The sequence below is a fragment of the Nuphar pumila genome, chromosome 2, assembly GCF_984573655.1.
Source record: "Nuphar pumila chromosome 2, dmNupPumi1.hap1.1, whole genome shotgun sequence".
In the NCBI taxonomy this organism is placed as follows: Eukaryota; Viridiplantae; Streptophyta; class Magnoliopsida; order Nymphaeales; family Nymphaeaceae; genus Nuphar; species Nuphar pumila.
The window spans coordinates 125,104,254-125,130,552 of NC_143250.1; the positions used below are offsets into that span (position 1 = coordinate 125,104,254).

Below are 26,299 nucleotides of genomic sequence, written 5' to 3' on the forward strand. Positions count from 1 at the left end.
ATTTGACATTCTCGTTCCACCATGATGTATCCTTACCTAGCGGTGCACCGCCTTTAGACTCACTCAATACCTCCTTAGCCACCTTTCTCATGTCATCCGCTATCTTATTCCACATTGATTCTGAATCCTCCTCGAGACACCAATCAACTTTCTTAACTACCTGCTCTACAAACATTCTTTATTTAGCTCCTTTCAGTGCCCACCACTTAATTCTAGGATTTATCCTATGTCTATCCTTTTTGCGGCATTTTCTAATTCTAAGATTTAAAATTAAGACTTTATGTTGTGTTACACTTTCTCCCGGTATAACCTTACAATCGATGCAACAACCCCTATCTATCTTTCTAAGTAGAAAAAAATCTATCTAACACATATTAACCCCACTTTTAAATATTACTAGGTGAGACTCCCTCTTCCTAAACCAAGTGTTTGCTAAGATCATATCATAAGACAAACCAAAATATAAAATCCTTTCTCCACTTTTGTTTCTTTCTCATATACCATAGCCTCCATAGATAATCTCAAATCTATCACTACTAATGCCTACATGACGATTAAGGTCACCGCCGATGAAAAGCTTTTCTCTATAAGATATCCCTTGTACTACTCCATCTAAATCTTCCCAAAATTGATGATTAATGGAATCATCTAAACGTTTGAGGATCCTCTAGCTAAAAGGCTTCAGTAAGAAAAAAAAAAGTTGGGGACCGTTTAGGTTGTTTGTATGATTCCGATCTAGTAAGAGCACTACAAACCATCTTTAAAATGGACAACAAAATTTTCCAGACTTCCTGTAGTCAAAACATTGGCAGGTTCTAGAACCTTCAATTAAGCTACCAGAACAAAATCTAATGTTGTGGTTGAGTAACTAGTGTTCAAATACAATACACTGGCACAAGGAGAAACAAAAGTAACTCATCAGAGGATTGCTTAATGCATAATGCAGCCTTTCAATGCTATGTTTGGTTGCATACAAATGTAATTTGGAATCTCATGCAAATGAGAGAAAAAATCTCATTTGCACAGATAACCAAACATGTAATTTGGAATCTCATGCAAATGAGAAACATAATGTGATTTGAAATGGTGATTCCAAATCACATGAGATGCAAACAACATGCTATAAATTACCAATTCCTCTTGATGTATAATGCAGCCTTTCAATGCTATAGATAAACTAAATTACCAATGATCCAACTCTCTCTCTCTCTCTCTCTCTCTCTCTCTCTCTCTATATATATATATATATATATATATATATATATATATATATATATATGAGGTTAAAGAACTAAACAATCCGCAAATGTGTTTATTGAAGGAAAAAGAAAACACGCAAGACAGTCCAGAGAGCACACTAATAATATTGATATTAACATGCTAGGACATGAGAGCAAATCCAGATAAGGGTCTATACAGATTAGTCACGCCCATCAACCTCACTCATTCTCTGGAAAAAAGAAAAGAAAAAAAGAAAAGAAAACAACCAAAAGTTGTAACTAAATCTTTTTTGCAAATTCTCTAATATTATTATCATTTATTATATTATAACAAGTGGCCTTAGTCAGTAGGTTCAAGAAGTGAGAAGCTAACTCAGTTTGCTCATGCACGATACAATAAATACATAAAAACCTTAAATAGGAAGTTTCTGTGGCTCACTTTTTACTGCCATGACTTCCAAGATCAGCCGCAATTTTAGAAGCCTGAGCAAGAGCATCAGACACCCAAAGAGCACCAGCGGAGAAGTAGCTACTGTTAACAACAGCATTAGTGGCAGCAGCCACACCTCTTCCTGTAGCTGCCACTGCTGCTCTGGTAGTTCCATAAACATGGTACCTCTCATCCACATACTTGAATGTGTCCACTCCTGCATTGATTCTGTCGGTGAGTCCAATTCTCTTGCTCAATTCTGAAACTTTAACAGCTGCCGTGGATGAGACTTGATGAGATTCATCGAAAGCCTTTGCCTTGCTCAGTGCATCTTTGCCTAGAACATATCCTTTCACTAACATGGTTTTAACTACTTCTTGTGCCATCGTAACAGCTTCTCGTGGAGTGGTTGTGAAGTAGTTCTCTTGTGCAGCCTACCCAGGTAAGGGAAAATTTAAGAAATGGTACACCTATACTTCCAGATAGAACTTTGAATGCATGAAGAATCAATACTATATCAGACAAATACTTATTCAAAAACCCCACGTGGGCCTAATAGAAGCATAGCAACATCAGTTCATTTAGGCATTTTACATGCTGCAACTTAACTTCAGAAACTTTGTTCGCCTTTGCACTTATGAAAGTCAGCCGACAAGCAGCTGGCTGCTGCATGGACCACAGTTTATAGATCTTATTTGCTTGACCTGATTGTATTTTAATTTAAAGTTCTCTTAATAACTTCATGATTTGTTTACGCTACTTCCTGCTCATAACTCAAGAAAATATAAGCCTTGTAACAAACTAGACAAAGAACATACAACATAATCTGATGATCTGACCATTTTTTACTGCAAGCTTTCATGCATACACTTTCCACCCTACACAGATCTGAACAGACACTGTTACAATTAGTTTTAAGTCGCACACTCATGGCTAGATTGGTGACCAGCAGGCATGATCCGAGCTTGAAAAGAAATTCCTTGGAATAAAAGAGGCAATGGCCACATTTGATGGTTTTTATTACAAAGATTACTCTTGCATTTCTCTGTTTATTAACAAAAGCGAGAAGGGTTCCATGGTGACCATCAATTAAACACAAAGTCAAACTTTGCCAGTATAATCTATTTTTGTGCCACGTTTGGCTCACTACTAGGTGTGTACCTTTTTATATATTCAATTCATATTTGAGAGAACTTTTACAGTTTGTGAATGTTACTCTTCATCAGAATTGATTCAAAACGCAAAAAACATATCCTTAGCCCTAGAACAACTTGTATTGATTCATATAGGTCCTATAAATTCTTCCAACGTACTGATTCATTAATCAGACATTAAACACCCATTATCTATGTCACATGGGTGCGGGTGCTGCACTTTCAAAAAACTTGGGTGCGGGGGTGCAGCAAAAAAAAAAAAAAAATTATATATATATATATATATATATATATATATATATATATATATATATATATATATATATATATATATATATAAAGTCCAAAAGTTGGACATAAATGACCCTGGGTGCATTGACTGCACCCAGGGTCAGGTTGACTGCATTGGGTGCGGGTGCGGGTGCGGGTGCGGGTGCGACGCAGGTGCGGCACCTAGTTGAAGAGTCCCTGTGACATAGCCCATTATCATCATTTGACATGAAAAGAGGAGACTAGCTAACACTCTCCCCATTAAAAATGTGTCAGTTTATCAGGAACGACAGGAAGTGGAACACAGGTTCATTAGCTTAACATAAATAAGCAATCAGAAGAATATGTAATGAGTAATTACATAAGGAAACAGCTTATATTTAAGTGAAAAAAGGAAAGGCATTCAATGAAATGAAATAGGTTAAGTAGGAACAGAGCTCCTTAACCATGGGAAGCAGGCTGGACATAAGGCTGAGCCAGCCTTGATGGACGGACCCTGGGTTGCTCAGGCTTGGTTCCACTTTTGCACACATGAAGCTGATCAGGGCTTAGACCAAGCCAATTAGAGAGCCTAGGATGAGCTCAGCTTGGTCTCAGAACATAAGTCCAAATTCTTTCTAATATTTCTCGATAGGCTTGAACATATATATATATATATATATATATATATATATATATATATATCCAGAGAGAGAGAGAGAGAGGGTGGTAGCTGCTAATCACTTTTCTAGCTAACCGCCATGCTAACCGGGCTTTTGAAGGGTTTTCCATGTTTTCCTTAAATCTGACCATAATGATGCATTCTAAATGCTTGATTTTATAGGAATCGACTCTTGGATCATCTCATTCCAATAGTAGGTTTTTATAAGGTTTAAAAAATTGACGGTCTAAGATTTTCCTAAATATCCAAGGCTTAAAAAATCATGTTTTTCATAGAAAAAATATGATCCAAGTGTCATTTTTAAGTAAATCGATCGAGCTGAAGACATTGCATGGTCAGACTTAAGTAATACATGGGAAAAACCCTTCGAAAGCCCATTTAGCACGGCAGTTTGATAAAAAAGTGTTTAGTAGCTACCACCTTCTCTCTCTCTCTATCTCACTCTCTCTCTATATATATAGAGATATATATATATATAGAGAGAGAGAGTAATGCGCTGGTTCTGCCCCGTTCTGCCCCCTCAAAATCGCAAGTTTTTGGTTTTTTTTCTCACATCGAACACCATAGATGTGATCTATGGTTTTGTTCAATGGGAACCGACTTTTGGATCATCGGAATCTAACCTGTATACAGGTTTTTCCGATGATCCAAAACCAATGGCTATGAAGGTATTTGTAAAAACCGAGAAAAAAAAATGATTCGGGCCGGACCCGACCCGAGGCCACCGCCTCTCGCTGTCTTTAAGAGACAGCGAGGCAAGAGAAGGGTTACGAAACTCCTTCCCCTCTCTGCTCTCTCGTTTCTCTCCCGACTGACTCCCTCTCCTCTGCGTTGCTGAGCACCGCCACCGACGACCCCCCTCCTTCCGTCGAGCTCCCCTCCGGCGACCTCCAGGTACGCGCCGCCCCCTCTTCTCCTTCTTCGTCCGTCTCTCTCTCCCTCTTTCCCTGCGTTCTCTAGTTGCAGGGAAGGGGCAAAGCCCTTCCCTACACTCCCAGTGGCTAAGGGAGGGGTCGAGCCCCCCTCTTTGTGCCACTATTGGGAGGGGTCGAGCCCCCCTCCCTACTCCCTGTATCGGCAGGGGAGGGGGTCGAGCCCCTCCCTGCTATCTTTTACGGCAGGGGAGGGGTCAAGCCCCTCCCTGCATCCTCAGTTTGGCGGGGGAGGGGCCAAGCCCCCTCCCTGCGCCTTCTCCTTCTAGTAGGCAGGGGCAAAGCCCCTTGCCTCCCCCTTTGTGGCTAACGGGAGGGGCCTAGCCCTTGCCTCTTGGTTGGAAGGGGCAAAGCCCCGTTCCTCTCCCCTGGCATCAGGCAGGGGCTTCGCCCCCTGCCTGTTCACATAATTGCCAGGCAGGGGACAAGTCCCTACCTACTTGCATGCTTGACAGACAGGGGCGAAGCTCCCTGCCTCTCTTTCGTTGTTGACAGACAGGGGCGAAATCCCCTGCCTCTCTTCTACTTTGTCAGATAGGGGTGCAACCCTGCTTGCCCTCATTTTCTGAGGGCAGGGGTGCAATCTCGTGCCTCCTCGTAATTTGCTGACAGCAGGGTCTCGCAGCCCCTGCTTCTTGCGCTGATAGCAGGTGCGCAAGGGTACAATTTCCTTGCCTCTGTTTTCTTCACGTCAGGTCAGCGGCAGTGCCCATGATCTTCTACTTTTGGTGTTAGCTTGCTAAGACTTTCGCTTTTGCAGCTCGTACGACAGATCTCGCTCGCGCTCCGCGACCCGAGTCGTTAATCGTTTACACCCGCAGGCGCCAGCAAGTTTGCAACTCTCCAAGGTAGGGGAAGATTGCACGGAGGACTTGGACAATTGAATTGAGTTCAATTAACTAAAAGGGCAATTAAATAAATATATATGCATATATATATATATATACGAGTACGCATTTAACTCAAGGACGCGGTTTCACGATTCTTGTCCTTGTTAAATTATGTTGTTTTGATATGCATATATGTATATATGTATATATATACATATGCTGTAAACCGAAATACCCATCAAGGGTATTTCGGTACTTTCACTGTAATAGGCGTCAACCCAATAGGGGTTGACAACCCTTTTTTATCCCCTTTTTATTTTCTTTCATTCTTTTTTGTATTTTTTAAAGTTACTTTTTGGGTCATTGGGAGCAACTCCAGTATGACTGTTGGAGTTGCTCCCAACAGTCAGAATTCTGACTGTTGGGAGCAGCCCAACAATCACATTGGGCTGCCCCAACAACCCCCTCTTGTTCTATAAATTGGCCTTGAAGGCCTTGTATTTTTGTATCACTCTCTTGAGAGATTATATACAATATTAATTTTGCTAGACCCTTGTGTAAGTGGTTCGGTGATTCAATCAAGCATTCCACTTGATTGAAAGTGTCTTCTTACATGTTCTTGCATGTGTATCAGATTCAATCAACTTCATTACATGGTATCAGAGCTTTGGTGTTCCAAAAGACACTTGTTAGAAAGAAGGTCGTGATCAAAAGGAGGATCTTAGACTTGGGAAAATTTCGAGAGTCGCATCGGAAAGCGAACCATCTCCAAAAAGGCCTTGTATCACTTTCTTCTTCTCTCTTCCACTCTTCCCCATCTTCTCTTGTTTTTTTTTATTCCCACTTGTTGTATATGGAGAATGAAAGGGAAGTGATTGTCTCTGTTCCCATACGCCTAAATGACACCAACTATGTGATGTGGGCATCCATAGTTAAACATAAGATATGAGAAAAAGGGTTTTGGGGGTTAGTTGACGGCACCGACAAGGAGCCTAAACTCATCCTTACAAAGTTGGAGAATGGAAAAGAAATTGCGCTTCAAGTAGAGGAAATGGCTAAAGTCGTTTCCGAATATGAGAAAAAATGGAAAGAATGGAGGATGGGTCACTCCAAAATTATTGAATGGCTCATCAATAGTGTGGACATTCACAAATGTTCTAGTTTGGCGAAGTTTGACTTCGTTAGTGATGCTTGGAAATACCTTAAAGACATGTATAGTCTTAAGGATATTGCGCATATATATATATATATATATATATATATATATATATATATAATGTCCAAAATAAAGTAAGAACCATGATTCAAGGAGAGATGGGCATAAGAGAGTACTACAATGCTCTCTCTTTCCTTTGGGATGAATTGACTCTTCTTGAGCCAAAGTGGCATTGCCCACAAGATGTTTGAGCTCCATGAAAATCAAATCAAAGCGGAGCATTTTTATCAATTCATAAATGGGCTTAGGCCCGAATCTAAAGGAACTAAGTCCGCTCTTCTTCATAGAGGAGGGGTCCCTTCCATAGTTGAGACACTTGAAGAATTAACTATGGAAGAGAATAGGTTGAAAAGGCCATCCACTTTTAAGGATGAAGAATCCTTGCTTGCTATGTCAAAGCCCGAAAACCATACAAAGAGTTATAAACCACATCATTTTTGTAAGAAATGAGAATGGAAGGAACCCCAACAACTATGAAAAGAGGGGTGACCATGAGTCAAAGAAAGGTGAAAAAATTATTTGCTATCATTGCTATTAACCGAGACACATCAAACTTTTTTTCCCAAAAGAAAGGAGGAAGATTATAAAGAAGACAAAAGAGTGGCTTCGGTGGAAAGGAGTGAAGTAGACAACTCCAAATGCATTGGTTCGCTATCCTTGGCTCAATTGATGGAAGCATTGCAACCTATGTTTAAAGCTCAATCTCCCTCTTATTCGGGAGCGGCCATATCTACAAGTGACAACCATGGTAAGACCTCTTGGATCTTAGATTCTGGTGCTTCATTTCATATTACCCCTAATGAGTTTATATTGTCCGAATGCAAATTTAACTCAAATGATTCTTGTATTTCTACTGCCGATGGCATCTCTTTAAAAACCAAAAGTTTTGGCATTTATCAAAAAACACCTATATTTCACATACCAAATATTATAGTAGTACCAAAATTAAATTTAAACCTCTTATCAGTTTCTCAAATTGCGGACTATGGTTGCAAAATTGTTTTCTCATCTAATGATTGCCTAATACAAGATTTCCAGTCCGGGAAGCGGATTGGGCAAGGCCATAGAAGAGGAGATCTCTATGTTATGGACAATCTTGAATTGTCAAAACAATCTTTTTGTAATTTTGTGAAAAATAAAGATGTAGGAATTTGGTACAAAAGACTAGGACATCCTAGTGTGACCAAATTACAATTATTTTCATTTCTTTCAAATTGTAAAAAGAGAAATTTTGTATGTGAAGATTGCATTCTTGGCAAAATGAAGTCTTTACCTTTTGGAACAAGACATCTTATAACTAAGAATCCATTTGAACTTGTGTATTTGGATGTATGGGGACCTGCACCAGTCATATCCAAAAGAGGTGTTTCTTACTATGTTGTGTTTGTGGACGATTTTAGCCGACACTCTTGGATATTCTTTTTAAAACACAAATCAAAAGTATTTGATTGTTTTAAAAATTTTCATAGTTATATACAAAATCAATTTAAAACCAATATCCAAAATTTTAGAACTGATTCTGGGGGAGAATTTGTGTCAAGAGAATTTAAAAATTATCTTGACACAAATGGGATTGTTCATAAAAAATCATGTCCCTATACCCCTCAACAAAATGGTCTTGCCGAAAGAAAGCATAGACACATTATTGAAACCACTAGAACTCTTCTAGTATCTAGAAATGTTCCAAAAAAATTTTGGGCTGAAGCTGCCCTTACGGCAGTCTACTTGATAAATAGAATGCCTTCAAAAAATATTGAAAACATTTCTCCTATTGAAAAACTTTATAAAATGTCTCCCGATTATAAAAGATTGAGGGTTTTCAGGAGCAAATGCTTTGTTCTTACCAACAAAAATGATAAACTTTCCCCAAAAGTCATTCCTTGTGTGTTTTTGGGCTATGCCGAAAACCAAAAAGGATATAGGTGTTATGACATTGAAAGAAACAAGTTATATGTTTCTAGAAATGTTACGTCTCTTGAAAATGAAAGCAGGTTTACCAAAGATAATATCCAAGAGAGTTGTAATTATTCGTTCTTATTTGACCTAGTCAATGACAAGAGTGAATGTATTCATGAGAGTCAAAACATTTATGAGGCAAATGAGAATATGAGTAGGAGTCTTGACAACGTGGACCCACCTCACGATAATTTACAAACCTATGCTCGTCGTACTGAAGATCACCCACAAAGTGCTTTAGAAAGATACTCTCAATGTCAAGAAGAAGATTCTTACAACCTTAGAAAATCCATAAGAATTTCGAAAGCTCCTAGTAGATTTGTATTATATGATTCCTTTGAACCTAAGTTTAGATCCAGACTAATAGTCATTCACTCGTATTCTGAACCTCAATCATATCATGAGACTAAACACCGGCATGAATGGATTAAGGCCATGAATGACGAGTTGGAAGCATTAGAAAAGGTAAAAACTTGGGAGATCCAAACATTACCTAAAGGAAGAAAAACTATAGGATGCCGATGGGTTTACAAAGTAAAAACCAAGTACGACGGAACATTAGAAATATATAAGGTTAGGTTAGTAGCCAAGGGATACAGTTAAGAATATGAGATTGACTACGATGAGACATTTGCCCCAGTTGCTCGCATGACTACTGTTAGAACTCTCATTGCTATAGCATCAATTAGGAAATGACCCATATTTCAAATGGACGTTAAGAATGTTTTTTTAAATGACAACCTAGATGAAGAAGTATGCATGGATCCTCCGCCTGGTTTGTCTTTAGCACATGGAAAAACTCTCCGATTATGTAAGGCCTTGTATGATCTAAAGCAAGCTCCAAAGGCTTGGTATGATAGGTTCAGTGATGTGATGACACAACTTCATTTTAAATCTTGTTTTACCGATACTGCATTGTTTATTAAGTCTTCTAATGTAGGAAAGGTGATTCTACTACTGTACGTAGACGATATGATAATCACTGGAGATGATAAGCAGGGAATTAACCATATCAAAGATGTGCTTAAAGCCAACTTTGATATGACAGATCTTGGGTTTTTATGATGTTTTCTTGGAATAGAAGTTGCTTACTCAAATCGTGGTTACTTTTTGTCACAGACCAAATATGTAGCGAAGATCATTGAAAGATCAGGACTCTTGGATGAAAATTTGGTTGATACTCCGGAAGTTATAAGTGTCAAAATGAAGATAGATGATGGAGAGCCCTTGCAAGATCCAATGCCTTACAGACAAATGATTGGGGATTTGTCTTATTTTTTCATTACTCGTCCTGATATATCTCATGTTATTCATTCTGCTAGTCAATTTCAGCATGCTCCCACTACAATACATATGAGTGTTGTAATGAGAATTGTTAGATATATTAAAAAATCTATTAACCTTGGCTTTTTTTTATCATACGCATCCTCACTAGAAGCCATTGCATATTCTGACTCTGATTAGGGAGGACATGTCAATGATAGACGTTCAACCACTGGTCTATGTGTTTTTGTAGGTAATTCTCTAATCTCATGGCGATGCAAAAAACAACAGAAGGTGTCGCTCTTATCGACTGAAGCTGAGTATAGGGTTATGGCAACCACTACGTCGGAGTTAGTTTGGCTGAGACAACTTCTCAAAGATTTGGGGGTTCATAATGCAGAACCTTCAAAATTATGTTGTGACAACAAGAGCGTTGTTTACATTGCAAGCAATCATACATTTCATAAAAGAACGAAACACATTGAGATGGATTGCCACTATGTTCGTGAAGAGTTCCTGCGAAAGACTATCACACTACCTTATGTTCCATCAGAATTCCAACTCGCAAACTTCTTCACCAAAGCGCTACCATCTCCCAGATTCCACTTCCTACTTGGCAAACTCTCGGTGGTTGTGCCATGAGTTTGAGGGGGGGTGTTAAATTATGTTGTTTTGATATATATATATATATATATGTTGTAAACCGAAATACCCATCAAGGGTATTTCGGTACTTTCAGTGTAATAGGCATCAGCCCAATAGGGGCTGACAACCCTTTTTTTTCTTTCATTCTTTTTTGTATTTTTTAAAGTTACTTTTTGGGTCATTGAGAGCAGCTCCAATGTGACTGTTGGAGCTGCTCCCAACAGTCAGAATTCTGACTGTTGGGAGCAGCCCAACAGTCACATTGGGCTGCCCCAACAACCCCCTCTTGTTCTATAAATTGGCCTTGAAGGCCTTGTATTTTTGTATCACTCTCTTGAGAGATTATATGCAATATTAATTTTGCTAGACCCTTGTGTGGGTGGTTCGGTGATTCAATCAAGCATTCCACTTGATTGAAAGTGTATTCCTACATGTTCTTGCATGTGTATCGGATTCAATCCACTTCATTATAGTCCTTTACTTTCTGTCATGTCTTTTCTTTGCCGCCGCACTTTGCGCCTATGCTTCGCTCAAGTATTCCTGCTTTCGGTTTTTACTTTGCCATTGCGCTTTGCCCCCAAGCTTTGCGTTTGCACTCCTGCTTATAGTCTTTACTTTGTCGCTGCGCTTTGCGCCCAGGCTCCTGTTTTTGCAAATGTTTCGTTAATGTCTTGTCATTGCAGATGACGTTCAGGTTTTTGCTCATTGCAAGTGCTATAAAGACATCCTCGTGGAAGATGCAAGAGGCATTTACCGCTCTCCCTCTTGCGACAAGAGTTGAGTCGGGAGCTTAGCGATACATCCTCGTCTAAGGAGAGAGATCCCTAGCAGGGATCCTGGCTCTTCGAGCGAGCAGTCCTACAAAGTCGACTTGAGCGAACTTCTTAGCGGGGGGGTTCTGTTGAGAAACCTGTATCCCGTCTATCGAGGCTGGTATCGAGTCATGCAAGGCATGTAGATACCACGATAGCGGATGAGATTTTAGAAAATCGCATGCCGAATGTTGACACAAGTTGTTGGTTGTTTCGAAAGATAGATAATGTCAAAAGCAGAGCTTCAGAAACATTACATCTTTGTGAAACACCTTTGTTGAGGCTCCTATTGGGAAGCTATACTCATTTTATCCTAGAGTACTTGTAGTCGTGCACTACACGCTAGTACTGCGATGATCAGATTAGACGGTCGTGCGACCTCGAATAGTGCTAAATGCACAATGTTGTAATCACATAAAATAGTGACTGATCGCCTTCACAAGCTAGATGCTCGAGTGGTTGAAATACCACAACATATAATGTGTCGTTAGTTAAGCAACACCTAACACACCCATTCGCTTCTTGTTGTCTGTCAAGGGAGAGGACGGAACGGTACAAAACTCCAATTGATAGGTTGTTAACAACCACCCCACGGGCAAAGATCCGGCCTCCCCAGTCATTGGAGTTAGGGGAAGGGACTATCAGCTATGTCACATGGGTGCGGGTGCGGGTGCGGGGATTCAGCACTTCCAAAAAACCCGGGTGCGGTGGTGCAGTAGGGGCAAAAATGTAAAAATATATATATATATATATATATATATATATATATATATATATATATATATATATATATATATCATGTATAGTGTATATGTATGAATGTATGGTAGCTGTTAAGGTCCATGACATTTATGCATGTTAGCACGTTCACCACAATTTTATGCCCCTAACAAATTTAAAAATTGATATGGTGATTAGGTGTATTAATTGTCACAATTATGGACATTTTAGTAATTTTTATTAGGAAAACATATTAATAATTGTGCATTTTGAATGCACAGCTAATAAGTGTGTAACTTATTTTTACACAAAATTGCAAAAATAGCTACTGGTGTCCATTAATGCATCGAACCGCCAAGTCATTTTTAAACTTCAAGGGTGTATTTTATGGTCATGTGTTAACAGCTGCAGATGGCTATGGAAGTCAACACACTTATTAACTTCCTAGACTGATCCCTCTTCATGAGAAGCCTTTTGTTTTATGTTTGCAGAGGCATTGATTTTTTTTAGATGTATATCTGAATGTGTGCCCAACTTGCTTTTTACCATTTTTTTATCTTATATGGTTGTCTCCAATTAGAAAGACTTAAATAATTAGTTCTACTTCTAACAATTGCCATTAAGTTCCAAAGCTTGTTTTGAACCTGATGTCAGTCCCTTAAGTTACTGAATTTGGCTGACGTTATCGCCTTTTCTGAAGGTTGCTCATAGTCAGGATCATAACCCCAGAAGAAAATCCAATACTACATAAATAAGCTATCTTCATACAGATAGATAAATCGGCAGCATCTTCCTGCTATATGAATCTCATCTGCTGCAGATGATCTTCATGAGAACAAAATTGGTTAATGTAGATGTCCTCATCATCCATCTTCAATAAATAGTTTTCTTCAAAGTTTATCTAATTCTTGATTTTCTATAACTACTTTAAAAGCCTTTTGAAATCAAGATTGCAACATATGCAGGTTTTCTTCTCTTCCTTTCCTAGAAGTGTATCCAGATCCAACTTGCTCATATCAACTTGACATATAAGGGGGCACACTCTGTGCATTCTAAATGTGGGTCACTGATATATGTCCTTTACTAATGATCATGCACAAGATACTAAGAATGTTCATTGAACATAACATCTGAACTTTCTTCAATGTTCCAAAGTCATTATGCATTCCTTAATAACTAGTTAAGAATTGATATCTCTATTTTTCAACTTGATATATCTCCTTTTATTTGATTCAAACGTAGCACATGTATAATCAAGGCATTTAACTTTAGAAGTTGTTATAGTCTACAATCAGCACTTCAAACACATCCGACATAAATTTCTCTAACAGAACAGAAAATCAACTTGAAACTGAAGATTGTGAAAAGATATCTAGCACTGACAAGCCATCCAGTTAAACACAAATGAATCAAAATCATAATACATCATGATATAAAATTATGGACATATTTTTAGATACTAAATATTAACACTTCACAATCCCAGGGTATTAGTTGCCTTAACAATGGCATGAAAAAAGGAAAATAGGAACTGAAAATGTACAATAAAGTACCGTTGAGCTTGTGCCTTCCTCATGATTCCAAGAATATCCACCCCATAGAGTAGATTCATCATAATGACCCCAACGACCAATACACACCCGTTGATCTATAATTGTAGCACCCTGTAAATATTCAGGTTTAGTTCATGACTCTGTCACAGGAGGAGAAAGTGAAAGAGAGCAACTTCCTCAGATTATATAGTTCTGACAAGTAGCTAAAGCTTTCTATCAGGAATGATAGGTAGATCATGTAACTATGCATTTTAACCTAATTGTTTGATGGGTCTTTAATCACATGAAATATGATGCCAAATTTTTTACTTCACTATTAAGTGCCCTAAACCCGATAAAACTCACATTTAGTAGGACTGCCATCTCCATGGCATGAGAATCTTTGAAAGTAACATAACCGGTAGATGTGAAGTCTCCATGTCTGTCAAAATAGAAAACAAAACAGCATAAGGAAACCCATCCACTTCAATCAATAGGAAAATAACATTAGTTACACACACAGCACAGCATGAATGCACAGACACCTAAAAAAAACACTCAGAGAACACGAGGGATGCAATACCTGATGATCTCAACATGTTCAATTTTACCACACAATGCAAAGAAATCATAAACATCCCTTTCAGTAGCTTCAGGGGACAGATTAGTAACTTCTACTGTATAACCATCAACACTCATCCTGCTGCAGCGACTGGTAAACTATTGCTATAGGGCGTCAGTTCAGCTGATTATTACTATTCAAGGAAAAAGATAAAGAATTATTAGCTTACCCAATAAAAGGGTAGAAAACAAAAAAAAAACGCAAAAAGTTCTCAATTATTTTTTCAAAGGAGATGTGATGGCCGGTTCTCCTAAGATGATCCCGTCATCAGACTGTTGCTATACCAGCTTCCACAATATATGGGCAATGAGTGCACGTCTGGAGCACAATGACAACCACTAGATTGTGATAAACTGCCAGCAATATTGTTTTGTGATGTTCATATTGAGGAGTGGTTAGTAAGATGCTACTTAACTAGTTTTAAAGCACAATGAAGACAGTGAATATATAAGTTTCTAAACAACCATGGTCAAAGTAGAATATAGAAACAATGACCCAAACAAAGAAGACAATAATGAAAAGTGGCCCTGTAATTGTTACTTATTTTGAAGACAGTTCCCAAGCCCAAAAGTAGTTTTAACCACATACCTCAATGTGTCACATATTTAGCATATGATCTTGAGCTGATGATTTTCACACAATATATTGTTAATATATATATATATATACACACATTTATATATATATACATTTATATGTATATATATTATGTTCCTATGATTATAAATTAGTAATGCCCACCAGGGACGTTTTCATCATTTTTTCCGCATTGTAATCTTTTTTGTTTTTTCTGTTTGTTGTCCCTTTCACTAATGTGAAAGGGCATTATTGTAAACAGCCAATAGAGCTGTTGGGGCTCCCCAACAGCTCTTTGAGCTGTCTTGTGGCCTATTTAAAGAGGGTTTCAACCACTCTCTTGGTTAATGTTTTCTTAAGCATTTTAATACAAAATCCTATTTATTTTTATTGTGCTCTCTTGCTCCTATTGTGAGTGTCATGTGTTAGCCCTTTATGGCTTATTGTATTTTGCCCATTAGAATTTTTTTGTGTTTGTGCACACATTGTAGCCCTTAGTGGCATTGTTCGTGCAATTGTGATTTCATTACATGGTATTAGAGCCTCTAGGTGTCCTCACCCTTAGGCTTTATTGTTTGTTAGTGTTTGTGAAAGGTGTAATCTTCAAAACACATTTTTCTTCTTTTTCTCTTTCTTCTTTCATCATGACCGACAAAGATGCTAAGATAGATCTCTCCTTCAAGTTGAATGGAACCAACTACAAAATGTGGGTGGCCGCTATGAAGAACAACCTCAAGGGAAAGAAACTTTGAAGATACATTAGTGGTTCGATTACCGAATCACAATTAAAGCTTACTAAGAAGGAGGATTAGAAAATGCTCTATATGAAGAGGAGAAAGAGAAAGAAAAAGCTATACAAGATTATCAATCCAAAATGGTTGGGAAAGTGGGCATGCTAAGATACTAGCATAGTTTATGAGCAATGCTAACCTAAAGATATGCGTTAATCTTGCAAAGTTTAGAAGGGCCAACGAAGCATGGATATTCATGAAAGGTATGTATACGCAAAAAGACCTTGCTAGGCATTTCTTTTACAAGAAAAAATTAGATTCACGAGGCAAAGTGATATGTGTATACGAGATTACTATAGTACCTTATCTTCATTGTGGGATGAACATGCTCTCCTTGAACACCGATGGGAAGGAAGAGACATTGAAATGAGACAATGCCAAATTGAGAGAGAAAACTTCTTTAGCTTTTTACATGGCCTTCGTCCAGAGTTTGAACAAGTGAGAGGATCTTTACTCTATAGAACTTCCTCTCATTTTAATGAAGCATTTGCCGAGTTATGCCAAGAGGAGACTCGTCTATCTATGAACAAGGAAGTTGATAAAGTTCATGTGGTGTCTAAATCGAGGAACAACATGAAAGCATATAAGCCTCCTTATTTTGGAAGAAATAACTATAGTGGAGGGAGAAAGATTATGTCACTTTTGTAATGAGTCGGGACATATCAAGCCCGATTGTCCTAAGCTTAAAAGGAAAGTGGTTTCCGTTTCCGTAATCTAGTAATGTAACATAGTAAGCACCCATGTTCATGTGGTAAAAATTCAATTCATAAAAAGAAGCTTGACTACTGAAATCTACTAGAATATATAATTGCAACGAGGGAGACAATCAATAGTGTTGTAAAATGATGAAAGCTTTAGTTTGTGAGAGGGGGCACCCATAACTGGATTCGTGATTCCCATAAGCACCCACTAATCCAACAACATAGAATAAGTTGGGATCTTGTGTTGAACACTTGACCAAAACTACTATTTTTTTTTTACCTTTTTGAATAACTATCCAAAAAGCCTAGTTTTTTTTGAAATGCAAACTGGGGTTGCGTGTGAATTTTTAATATTTAAATATATTTTAGAAGCGTACACGTTTGCTTATATTTGAATTGTTACACATGACATTTTCATTTTGTCTCATGAATACAATATATATATATATGCATTGGATTTCAAATAAAATAGTTTTTGATATGTGTTATACTTTGAATAAAACAAATATATTTTAAATAAAATAATAAGTTTTGGTACGTATCCTACTTGGAATAAAATAATCATACTTCAAATAAAATAATAGTTTTTGTATGTACCATACTTTGAGGAAAATGATTATATCTCAATAGAATAAATAGTTGTTCCCTTCTGAATAAAATAATATAAGCATTATGTTTCGAATAAAATGGTAGTTTTTTGTATGCATCATACTCTGAATAAAATATTATAAAGATGCATGCATAAAATAATACTTTCCAATTATATTCCGCTTTTGCCAAGATAAAATATTTAAAGCATGCATAGCATCTCTGCTTAGCTCAAGAATAGAGCTCTGGGTTCAGAGAACCTTACCGACAATAGAATAGTCTGCTCCAAATAAAAAAGAATATGGTTGCAGCCCAAAAGAGGCCAAGGTTCTGAGAAACCTTTCTGGTACATAGTAGTGTGTAGAGAATACTTCTGTTCTAGGATTGGATCGTGTACGAGCTTGAAATAAATTAACTCTCGAAGTGCAAAATAAAGCACTATCTGATAAATAAAACATGCTTACACACAAAACTTAAGATATTGATCCGCTACATTGGAAAAGTGCTCGTATATACAGAGAAAATACTGATTGGGTCGGGTACACATACAGGACTCTGGTTATTACCCTGAAAACGGGTACTTGGGACACTTAAAAGAATCCCTATAATAAAGATAACCTTTCTGACCCATTCTGTTCTAATCTCTACCTTGGAGAAAGTAGATGGTACAATCTCGAGTGATTCAGTTCTGATTTTTAGGAGCGAGGCGTTTCAGTGGTCTCAACTCACTCGTAGGTCTATGGAGGTCGGGGCTATCCACGTGTCCTAGGTGATAGATCCCCAACTAATGCAGTAGTATAGGATGCATCCTACTTCCTATTTTGCCTTAACAGTGATTCTCTCGGTCACGGACCGCCCGCTTTAAATCCACTCCGAGTTTAAAACATCTGAGAATAATACTGTAATAACTGTAATTTTTCGCTAATTACTTTTGTTTATAAAATAAAATAATGCGAATTATGCAAAATGGGCCTGGGATCCGTATTTCGGATCTAGGATCCATAAAAGGGTATGTACGTATAGTATCATGTAAACCTATTAGAAAAGAAAAAAATAAATAAATAATAATAATAATATTATATATATACATATAAATATATATATATATAATAAACATAGGAAATATACGTATATAACTCAAGGATCCATTGTTGGATCCAGTCGGATCCAACTTGTGGATCCACATTGTATGAGTGAGGCGCGAACCCAACTAGAGGTTGGTTTTTGGGTCTCGGGTCTGAACTTGGGCCGCACCCCGTGAAGAAAAAAAATGGTTGTTTAAGAAGCCGATAGAGGCTTGCCCGATAAATCAGGTGTTAGGGTTCTAATGAACCCTAACACAACCGAGAACCCAAAGCGATGGGGAGGGGGGCGAAGCGCAACCGCCGGGGAGAGTTCCTCCCTTTTCGGGCATCCTCCTACAAGAGGGGGTCCCTGAATCCCTTCCTCCCACTCTCGACGGTGCTCTCTCGTTCTCCTCTCTGCTACATCGCCGACGTTGCTCAACGGAGCTCGTCGTCGCCTCCTCCCTCTTGTTCTGATCAATACCGTCGCCGCCATCACCGACGACCTCGCAGGTAAGTCGCTACCTCTCTCTCTCTCCACCTCTGTCTTCTTCCCCCTCTCTGTGCCATCGAGTGGTATCCCATGTGGTAAGCAGGGGCCCGCGTCATGCTGGAGGACTGGGATTAAACCCCTCTGCCACATGGAGGCCACTATTGTTCTGGTAGGGGTTTTACCCCGACCCCTCCTTCGCGGCAGACAGGGGTTCGTCCCCTATCTCAGTCGCCATGCCTCCTCCTTTCGCTCTGGTAGCTCGGTCAACGACCCCGAGCACACTAGTCACCTCACCTTCTCCTCCCTGTGTTCGGCAGACACCCCGACGACCCTCGCTTGAGTCGTTCCTCGCCGTCGGCATCCCTAGGCTTCCCCTCCAAAGTGTCGGTTCAAAGGTACGGGTCTTCTTTTGATCTAAGTAAGAAATCGAGTGTAGATGGGTTTTCCATGCCTGATTTAGATGGAAAAAGAGATCCATATGCCTACTCTAATGTATATGAAAGAGGATGTACAGATCCTCTTCCATGGATTTGTTTTTCATGTTTATTCACCCTTTCAAAAAGAAATTCTATGTATGTTTATTTTTAAGAAAAACATGATTTGTTATTGGTATTTAAAAGCAAGGTATGGTATGGTTTTTTATATAAAAAAAAATTGAGTTCCATGGATGATATATGTTGCTATTACATGTACATATTCTTGTGATAGCTCGCTTCATATGTGTGTATTCATCACAAAGTAAGGAATCGTTTAATGTAGATCTGGAAACACACGGAGTGTTAGCATGCTTATGCTTTCATATTTGCCATTGAGTGTATGTAATTTGTGAGAACGAAATCTTGTATAAGCATGCATGTCATCATGAGCAGTGTTGTGAAAAGTGTTGAGGCGTAGCGAGACGTTCCACCAAAATCTGAGGCGAGGCGTAAGCCTCGAGGCGTAAAGCGTAAGCCTCAAAGTTTTTTTTTTTAAACTTAAAAAAACTATTAAAAATATCTAAAATTATAAATAAATAAAAAAATCTTTATTGATGAAGCAACAACCCACAGGAAATAAAAAATCACAAAAAATAGTGAGTTCATCAAAAATAATAGTGAGTGAGTTCATCAAAAATAAAACTTTAAGCCTTTTCAAAAATAGTATTTTGTCATCATTTTTTCAAAACAATGAAAATTTGAAGCATGCAATGATATTATCATGAAACATTGTGATATTTCCCCTTCCTAGATTTCTGATTTAACATCTTTTTCTCAATTTCATATTATTTCTATCTATTATCTTTTTTCTATTTTCCATAGTTTGGCATGAAAGACAGCCTATTTCTATTATGTTTCCTGACTTTTCCATTTTTTCTCTTTATCCACAATTGCTAAGCTTTTCTCATGGAAAATAGGTGTGCTTGAGTTATCTCATCTAATCGACTCACTGAACATTGATAGTGATATCATGACTAGCTCAAAAATTATATCTTAGTCAGTAGGTTATGTATCCCCTCAACTTAAATGTTAAAAGTTTAGCAAAAACAAGCTACAAGATCAACAATAGCATGACTGCAGTCAATCATGTCAAAAGGCTCATCAGAAGCAGAAGAGCTGTGGCACTCCACAATCATCATCATGACTGATTGGTGACTATGCCCTCAAGTAGCAGAGGCTCTAAAATGAACAAAGTCCTTGACACTGTTAAAAGCTGATAATCCAAAAGCCATGGCAAAATGTCAGCCAGCCCTTTCTTTTTAATTTTCCTTTTTTTTATGATATGCAGGCTGGGGTTAGCCTATCAGGTCTTGAACATGAGACTCTTTGTTGTGATAGTGCTACTTTACAATCCAGCTATCTCATTCTTTTAGGCCTGTCAACATGTCACCTAGCCCATGTCGACAGACCTAAACAGAAATTCCAGAGGTTCCCATGTTGATCATCTATGTCACATAGGTGTGGTTGCGGAACTTTAAAAAAAATGGGGTGCATGATTGCGGGAGGGTATAAATTTGCGCGATGGAGCACCTTTACTAAGGGGCTTATGGTTTTCCACATTAACTGAAAACAAAAAGAATAAATTAGAATAGTTGAATGCATTTTCTGTGCATGAACTACAGCAAAAAGAGAGACAAAATCTGTGTATCTGTGCATTTTTATAGTTTCATGTTGTATCACGCGAGAGACGAGAGAAGAGATAAGAAGAAGAAGAGGAGAACGAGAGAGCAAAAAAAATCCATAACTGTTTCGGGGCTCCACCACACGAGAGAGAATGTTGTGAGCCTGTGAGAGAAGGCCGTGAGAAAAAAACAGAGATAGGGGGTGAGAAAAAATAAAAACACATAAAGGGGTCGGTAGGGCTTTGTTTAAGCCCTAATTTTTTGGTCGAATGAGGGTTTTGACCCTCATTTAACCAAATAAATTGAGGCGTGTACGCCTCAGTCCGAGGCGCGCCTCGCCTCAAGGCGTGCGCCTCGCCTCAAGGCGTGCGCCTCAAGGCCTATGAGGCGCACGCCTCATGGGTATTGTGCTCTATACCTGCGCCTCAAGGCACAAAGGCCCTCACCTTGAGGCAAGGCGCGCTTTTTGCGCCTTGAGGCGCGTTTTTAATAACACTGATTATGAGCAATCCAAATATGCATGAGTTCTTAATCTCGAATATGCATGTGCACTTGTGCTTAAATTTTTGGGTTGATGCATGTATTTGACATATACCGTGTAGTTGCATGCAAACTAAACATGCATATTCATGTGCCTGTATAATGGTAACCATAAGGTATATCTTGGTGTTCAAAAGAAAATCATAGCAGGCAGTTAAAAGAGGGGTTTAAGGTTTCTGTTAGCAGCCCTTCTTTGGGTAGGGGCCGACTGCCAGGCTTTGGCAGATTGCCCACCGGCTCGGCTGGGCCTGTGTGGTGACTGCCAGGCCCAGCCGACTGAGTCGGCTAGGCTGGGTAGCATCCCAGCCTGCTGGCTGGGTACAATTTAAAAAAAGAAAACGTATGTATATCTGAGTATTGGAATCTTGTTTTACACAAACTTTTATTATGTGAGGGGTATGTATTTGAAGCTAAGTGTACACTGATAACAATAGGCAATTAGATATATGTGGTCACAGTGCATTTACAGGTACATATGCATCTGATAAAAAGAACAGGCACTGATGTTCACTTCAATGAGAAACAATCATTAACAGTATGTGCATTGAGTTGTGTTTGTTCATTTTAAACAGAAACAATGCACTCATAGTCATGTAAACCTTGATTAAAAAAATTATTTACAGTGATGTACACATTTATTTCAAAGTGAAACAGTGCAGTTATAGTTATGTGAGCATTGATATCTCAGGCATTTGAAGGTATACATGTTGTTCCACAGGAAAACAGTGCATCAACGGTTATGTGCACACGTGATAAAATTATGCAATTAAGTGAGAACATGCTTTGCTATAGATATATATATGCAAGCTTGATGGGTATATGTATTGCTGTGTATATGCAAAATTTATGAGAGTAGGTACTGATAGGTATATGCTAATTGATTGAGATCGTGTATTGACGTGAACATGCACACTTGATGGGAATATGCATTCACACGAGTAAGCACACTTAAGGAAAACATGCATTGACTTGAGTATGCATATGGTGAAAATCTGCAATTGCCATGGTTATGTGAATATTGTTAGGCATGCATCGGTGAAATTAATGTAAATGGATAGCTTATGCTGAGTTACAAATGGTAACACTTGGCTGTTTTATTATGCATGAGTCTACATGGAATTGAAATGTGTCTATATGCGAATGGTTGTATGAGTATTCATATAGCTATCGTAAGTGTGTATTGCAGAAAAGCATACGTACAAATACTAAATGAAATCATGCATTTGACATGAATATGAAATTACAAACTCATGCGGATGCATATGCTCATCATTGTTTTATGGGCATTTTTAATTGGCATAAATGAATGTACATTATGAAGCATTCAAAAGTAATGCATTGTGGTATGTTATTCATGGTTTTTGCATATGGTGCATCGATGATCAAAATGAATCATCGCGGGCCTGAAGAGCATCGAGCTTTGGTTTGCTCATTCTTTATTTATTATAAATGCATCGCAAAAATCACATTTTTTTTATTGCACTATATTGCATTGTTCTATGTGTTTCTACGGGCGAGAGTCCCGTGATGGTTCTCGCAGGGGTAGATGCGAGATTTTGCCTTTGTTTTTGTATGCTGAATTGCAAAACTCAATAAGTGACTTTTAATAAAAAAAGTAATAAATAAGAACAGTGTAATATATGTTCTGGGATCTCTCATCGGAAGAATGAGAATCTTAGAGTTTCAATTTTGGAGGACCACGAGGATACAAAAACTCCATGTGTTTTACTTTGACCCATGAACCCGATATTGAGGTTCTTTCTCCTAACCACGGATTTAGAGAGAGTCTGTCACTTTACCTGGGGGTGGTGTGTTCGACACAGCTGTTATTTTGGTATACCAAGAAAGTGACACTTGTGGGCGTGGGGTGTCTCTACTGTCCCCAACATTAGATGTGGAGGTCTAATGTTTCGAAGGTGATTCGATCGAAGGCTAAGTTTAAAACCCAATAATAAAATACAACTTATGTGTTAAGCTACTCTGAGAACCTAACTTGACCTCGAGGATTTTACCCGTTTGGCGTATCCGTGGGCAACAGTAATTCAAAAGAGAAACTTAAATTGTATGCATTTAATAGGGCATGCATATGGAAAGAAAAGTTTTAATGAAAGATAATAAATTGTTCATGCATTGCACATAAATCATGCATATTCCTGCTATGCATTAGAACATGCATACTTTACCTATTCCTTTAATTGTTACATATTGGTGGATGCGTGATGTTTAATTTCTAATGCATGTTACATATCCTGCTTACTTAAATTATGATTCTTGTTATTGACTAATGTTCTTTCATGCTAATGAATGCTCCCTACTGCATGAATGCTTACTTGAATTAAGTAATTATCATAATTGCATTCCCTTGAACTATTGCATAAAATCTTATCTGTATTCTTTATGCTCATTTATTTCATTAGAGGAATCTGTACGCAAAATTCTTCAGATTTTTGACCCCCTCGTTCTATGGTTTTTCGCAGTTGCAGGTGATCAGTGAAGCGACTGGCTTCTTGAGAAGTTACGGGTGTCACACACTTGCTAGACACAGTACAGATGTACAACATGGCTCTGTTTTCTTTTATTTTTATTTTCGTTTCATTTATTTGTTATTGCATTCTGAATCCTTCATTTATACAACTGTGTCTAGACTTATTTATCAGTATTTCAATAAAGGTTTGGTTTGGTATGGATGATAAGTGTAAGCTCTATTGTGGTTGGTTGTTTTATCCAATTAGGAGTAGAACCGTAAAGGCCTCGGGTTTCTGCGAAGATTTCCGCAATTGATTTAAAAAAAAATCTGCATTTTCAAGGGGTATGAGTTGGGGTCGTTACAAATACACTTCCAAAATGCCTCAACTGTCTACAATGATTTTCTCCCACGTACCAGGGTAGACGGTTAATTATCGAAACAAAGACCCTTTTGAATCACAATTTGAAATGAAAATATGCCTTAATTATGTAAACAATTTTTTTTGTATTATGTCTCACTTTTCGATGAAAATGCTTTAACTGAATTAATTGCTTATGTTTAATATTGTGAATTATCGAAATTGGTATAGACTTACCACACTGTCAGAAGTCTGACCCTTTAATGAGTTTTGTTCAGGTACAGGTCAGTGAATGCAGCGGGGCAGGAGCAGCATCAAGGACTACTACTCTCAGGAGGATCCAGGGCCCAACTTGGGACTTTTGTTCATAATATTTTGTATTCCCAAGTTTTGAACTATCTGTACATTTTGTCAAAAATGATAGAAATAAGATTTTTGTTGCTACTCTGATAATAGCTTTGTCTTTTCTCACCCCTGTGGCTCGCTCAAAATTTTCAAATCCAGACTCAATATTAAATTGTTTTCCGCTGTCAATATTTAAAAAGAAGATTTTGTCAAAATTTTCGGTAAAATTTTGGGGCGTCACACATGGCATTAATCCATTTGGGCAATTCTTTAGCCTCATTGTAGGTTGAGAGTTCATAAAAATAAAAGAGAAATGGAGACATCAAAGACTCCATCGTTCAACTCACGAAAACTCTCCAACAATTTATGAAGAGTCACTCTTCTACTCCATCCTCTTTCGGAGTCGTTGTCTCATCACCTCTTGGTATATCTTCTTGAATACTTGCCTCGGGTGTATCTTTTCATATGACTGTGAATGCCTCTTTTCTATATGAACAAAGCACCAACTTTTTATAATATTTTGTTTATACGGTCAATGATACATCCTTAGATGTTAAAGGTATTGAAAATCTAAAAAAAAAAAAATCAAACAAATCAAAAGAATTCTTTATTCCAAAAATTAGAATCATTGCAAAACTAAATTTAAATCTTTTTTCGGTTTCTCAAATATCTTATCATGATTATAGTATCTTTTTCACTTATGGGTTGATCTGTGCAGGATCTCCGATCCAAGAAGCATATTGGGCAAGGTCATAGGAGAATGGATTTGTTGTCTTTACTATCTAAATATTTTTTGTAATCATGTCCAATCTAAGGATGTTATTTGGCACAAAATACTTCGTCATTCAAGTACCTGCAAGTTTTTTGCATGTTTATTTTTTGGTCTATTGCTAATTGTTGATTGATTTTATATTGCATACAGGTTTGTTAATAATTTTAGCAGTTCATTTGCATATTTTTTTATACCTTTTACTTTTTTAATTAAGGTACCGATCTTTTTAGGAGTCCACCCACTAGGCACCGCCGAATGCTTTTGAGTACATAGCCCGCAACTATGACTTGCTATTAAACAGTGCCATCCATTGTGCCAAAGATAAGCCCAAGTGATTTTGCAATTCTAAAAGTTCTAATAACGAGTTTAACCCTCTTTAACATTATCATCAGAAATCCTTCAGCACAAAGATACAGGTGACTATGTCCCAACCAAGCCATGTGATCAACTCATCCGAGCTAACTCCAAAGCTACGAAATGACCAAGCCTGTCTGCCAGTGTAATATAGCCCACCACCTACATTCCCAATCATATTCCACCCATGCGGCCAACTTGGGTGAGCTCAGTTGCCAGTGAATTAGACAGGAAGAGTGCTAATTCCTCCAGCAAGCACAAAAAAAATAACAAAATTATCGCTTAATCCCCTCAAATTCTGTCCACAAAAAATGATGGAACCCTAGCGAGAGATCTGACATAGAGAGGGAGAGTGATTACCAACCAAGCCCCAAGTAAAAGGTTGGGGAATTCGAAGGCAGAAGAATACCCAGGGAATCGAATTGCCAAAGAAAAAAGAAGGGGAATCCTGAAACACCCAAAAATCAAGAAGGGCAATCAGAAGGATTTTGTTAAGGGGGAACTGTGACAAACTTTGATGAACATATTAGACGCAAACCAGGAGAAGGAAAAGGGAAATCTTGCACATAAAAGATACATAAGTAACAAATGAAAATAAAACAGCCACCATGAATAAACCCTACGTACCTCAATTGCTCTCTGAGAGAGACAGTGAGAGTCTGTGTGTAGAGGAGAAAGAATGCATAAAGCGCTTATATTCTTTCTTTCACTCGCGTTGGGCGGTTGGTGCAAACGGATCGGATAGGTCTGGACCATGAATGTTAGTTTAGATCCAAATTTGAAGCATTATGTCTGAATCCAGATCCAGAGTCATACAGGACTCGATTATCAGAGTTGGAGACGGATCTAAATTTTTCGAACATGTGGTTGGAAGCAAGTATTTGTAAAT

The 26,299-nt window shown here is 38.1% G+C and overlaps 1 protein-coding gene across 3 annotated transcripts; it reads right to left on the minus strand.

Annotated features, from left to right (window-relative positions):
- Positions 1-1,500: 1,500 nt before the first annotated feature.
- On the minus strand, positions 1,501-26,091 carry LOC149847017 (binding partner of ACD11 1-like). 3 transcript variants are annotated; one of them, XM_089998256.1, is made up of 6 exons: positions 26,038-26,091; positions 25,771-25,858; positions 14,225-14,396; positions 14,008-14,083; positions 13,663-13,773; positions 1,501-2,084 (listed from the first exon to the last, which is right to left on the minus strand). In XM_089998256.1, exons 3-6 carry the CDS (start codon positions 14,338-14,340, stop codon positions 1,656-1,658), a joined length of 732 nt encoding a protein of 243 aa, XP_089854382.1. In that variant the 5' UTR covers positions 14,341-14,396; positions 25,771-25,858; positions 26,038-26,091; the 3' UTR covers positions 1,501-1,655. The 3 variants fall into 3 exon arrangements, with proteins under 3 accessions (XP_089854382.1, XP_089854383.1, XP_089854385.1); XM_089998257.1 differs by having other exon boundaries at positions 25,775-25,858; positions 26,038-26,075; XM_089998259.1 differs by having other exon boundaries at positions 14,225-14,361; positions 26,038-26,072.
- Between the last annotated feature and the right edge of the window lie 208 nt (positions 26,092-26,299).

Bases quoted from the DNA above. Each gene is read 5' to 3' on its own strand.
- LOC149847017 (XM_089998256.1), bottom strand. From the start codon at position 14,340: ATGAGTGTTGATGGTTATACAGTAGAAGTTACTAATCTGTCCCCTGAA. The intron at 14,084-14,224 runs GTATTGCATCCC...CTATTTTGACAG, and splicing joins GAACATGTTGAGATCATCAG to ACATGGAGACTTCACATCTA. The intron at 2,085-13,662 runs GTACTTTATTGT...TTACCTGGGTAG, and splicing joins AGGAAGGCACAAGCTCAACG to GCTGCACAAGAGAACTACTT.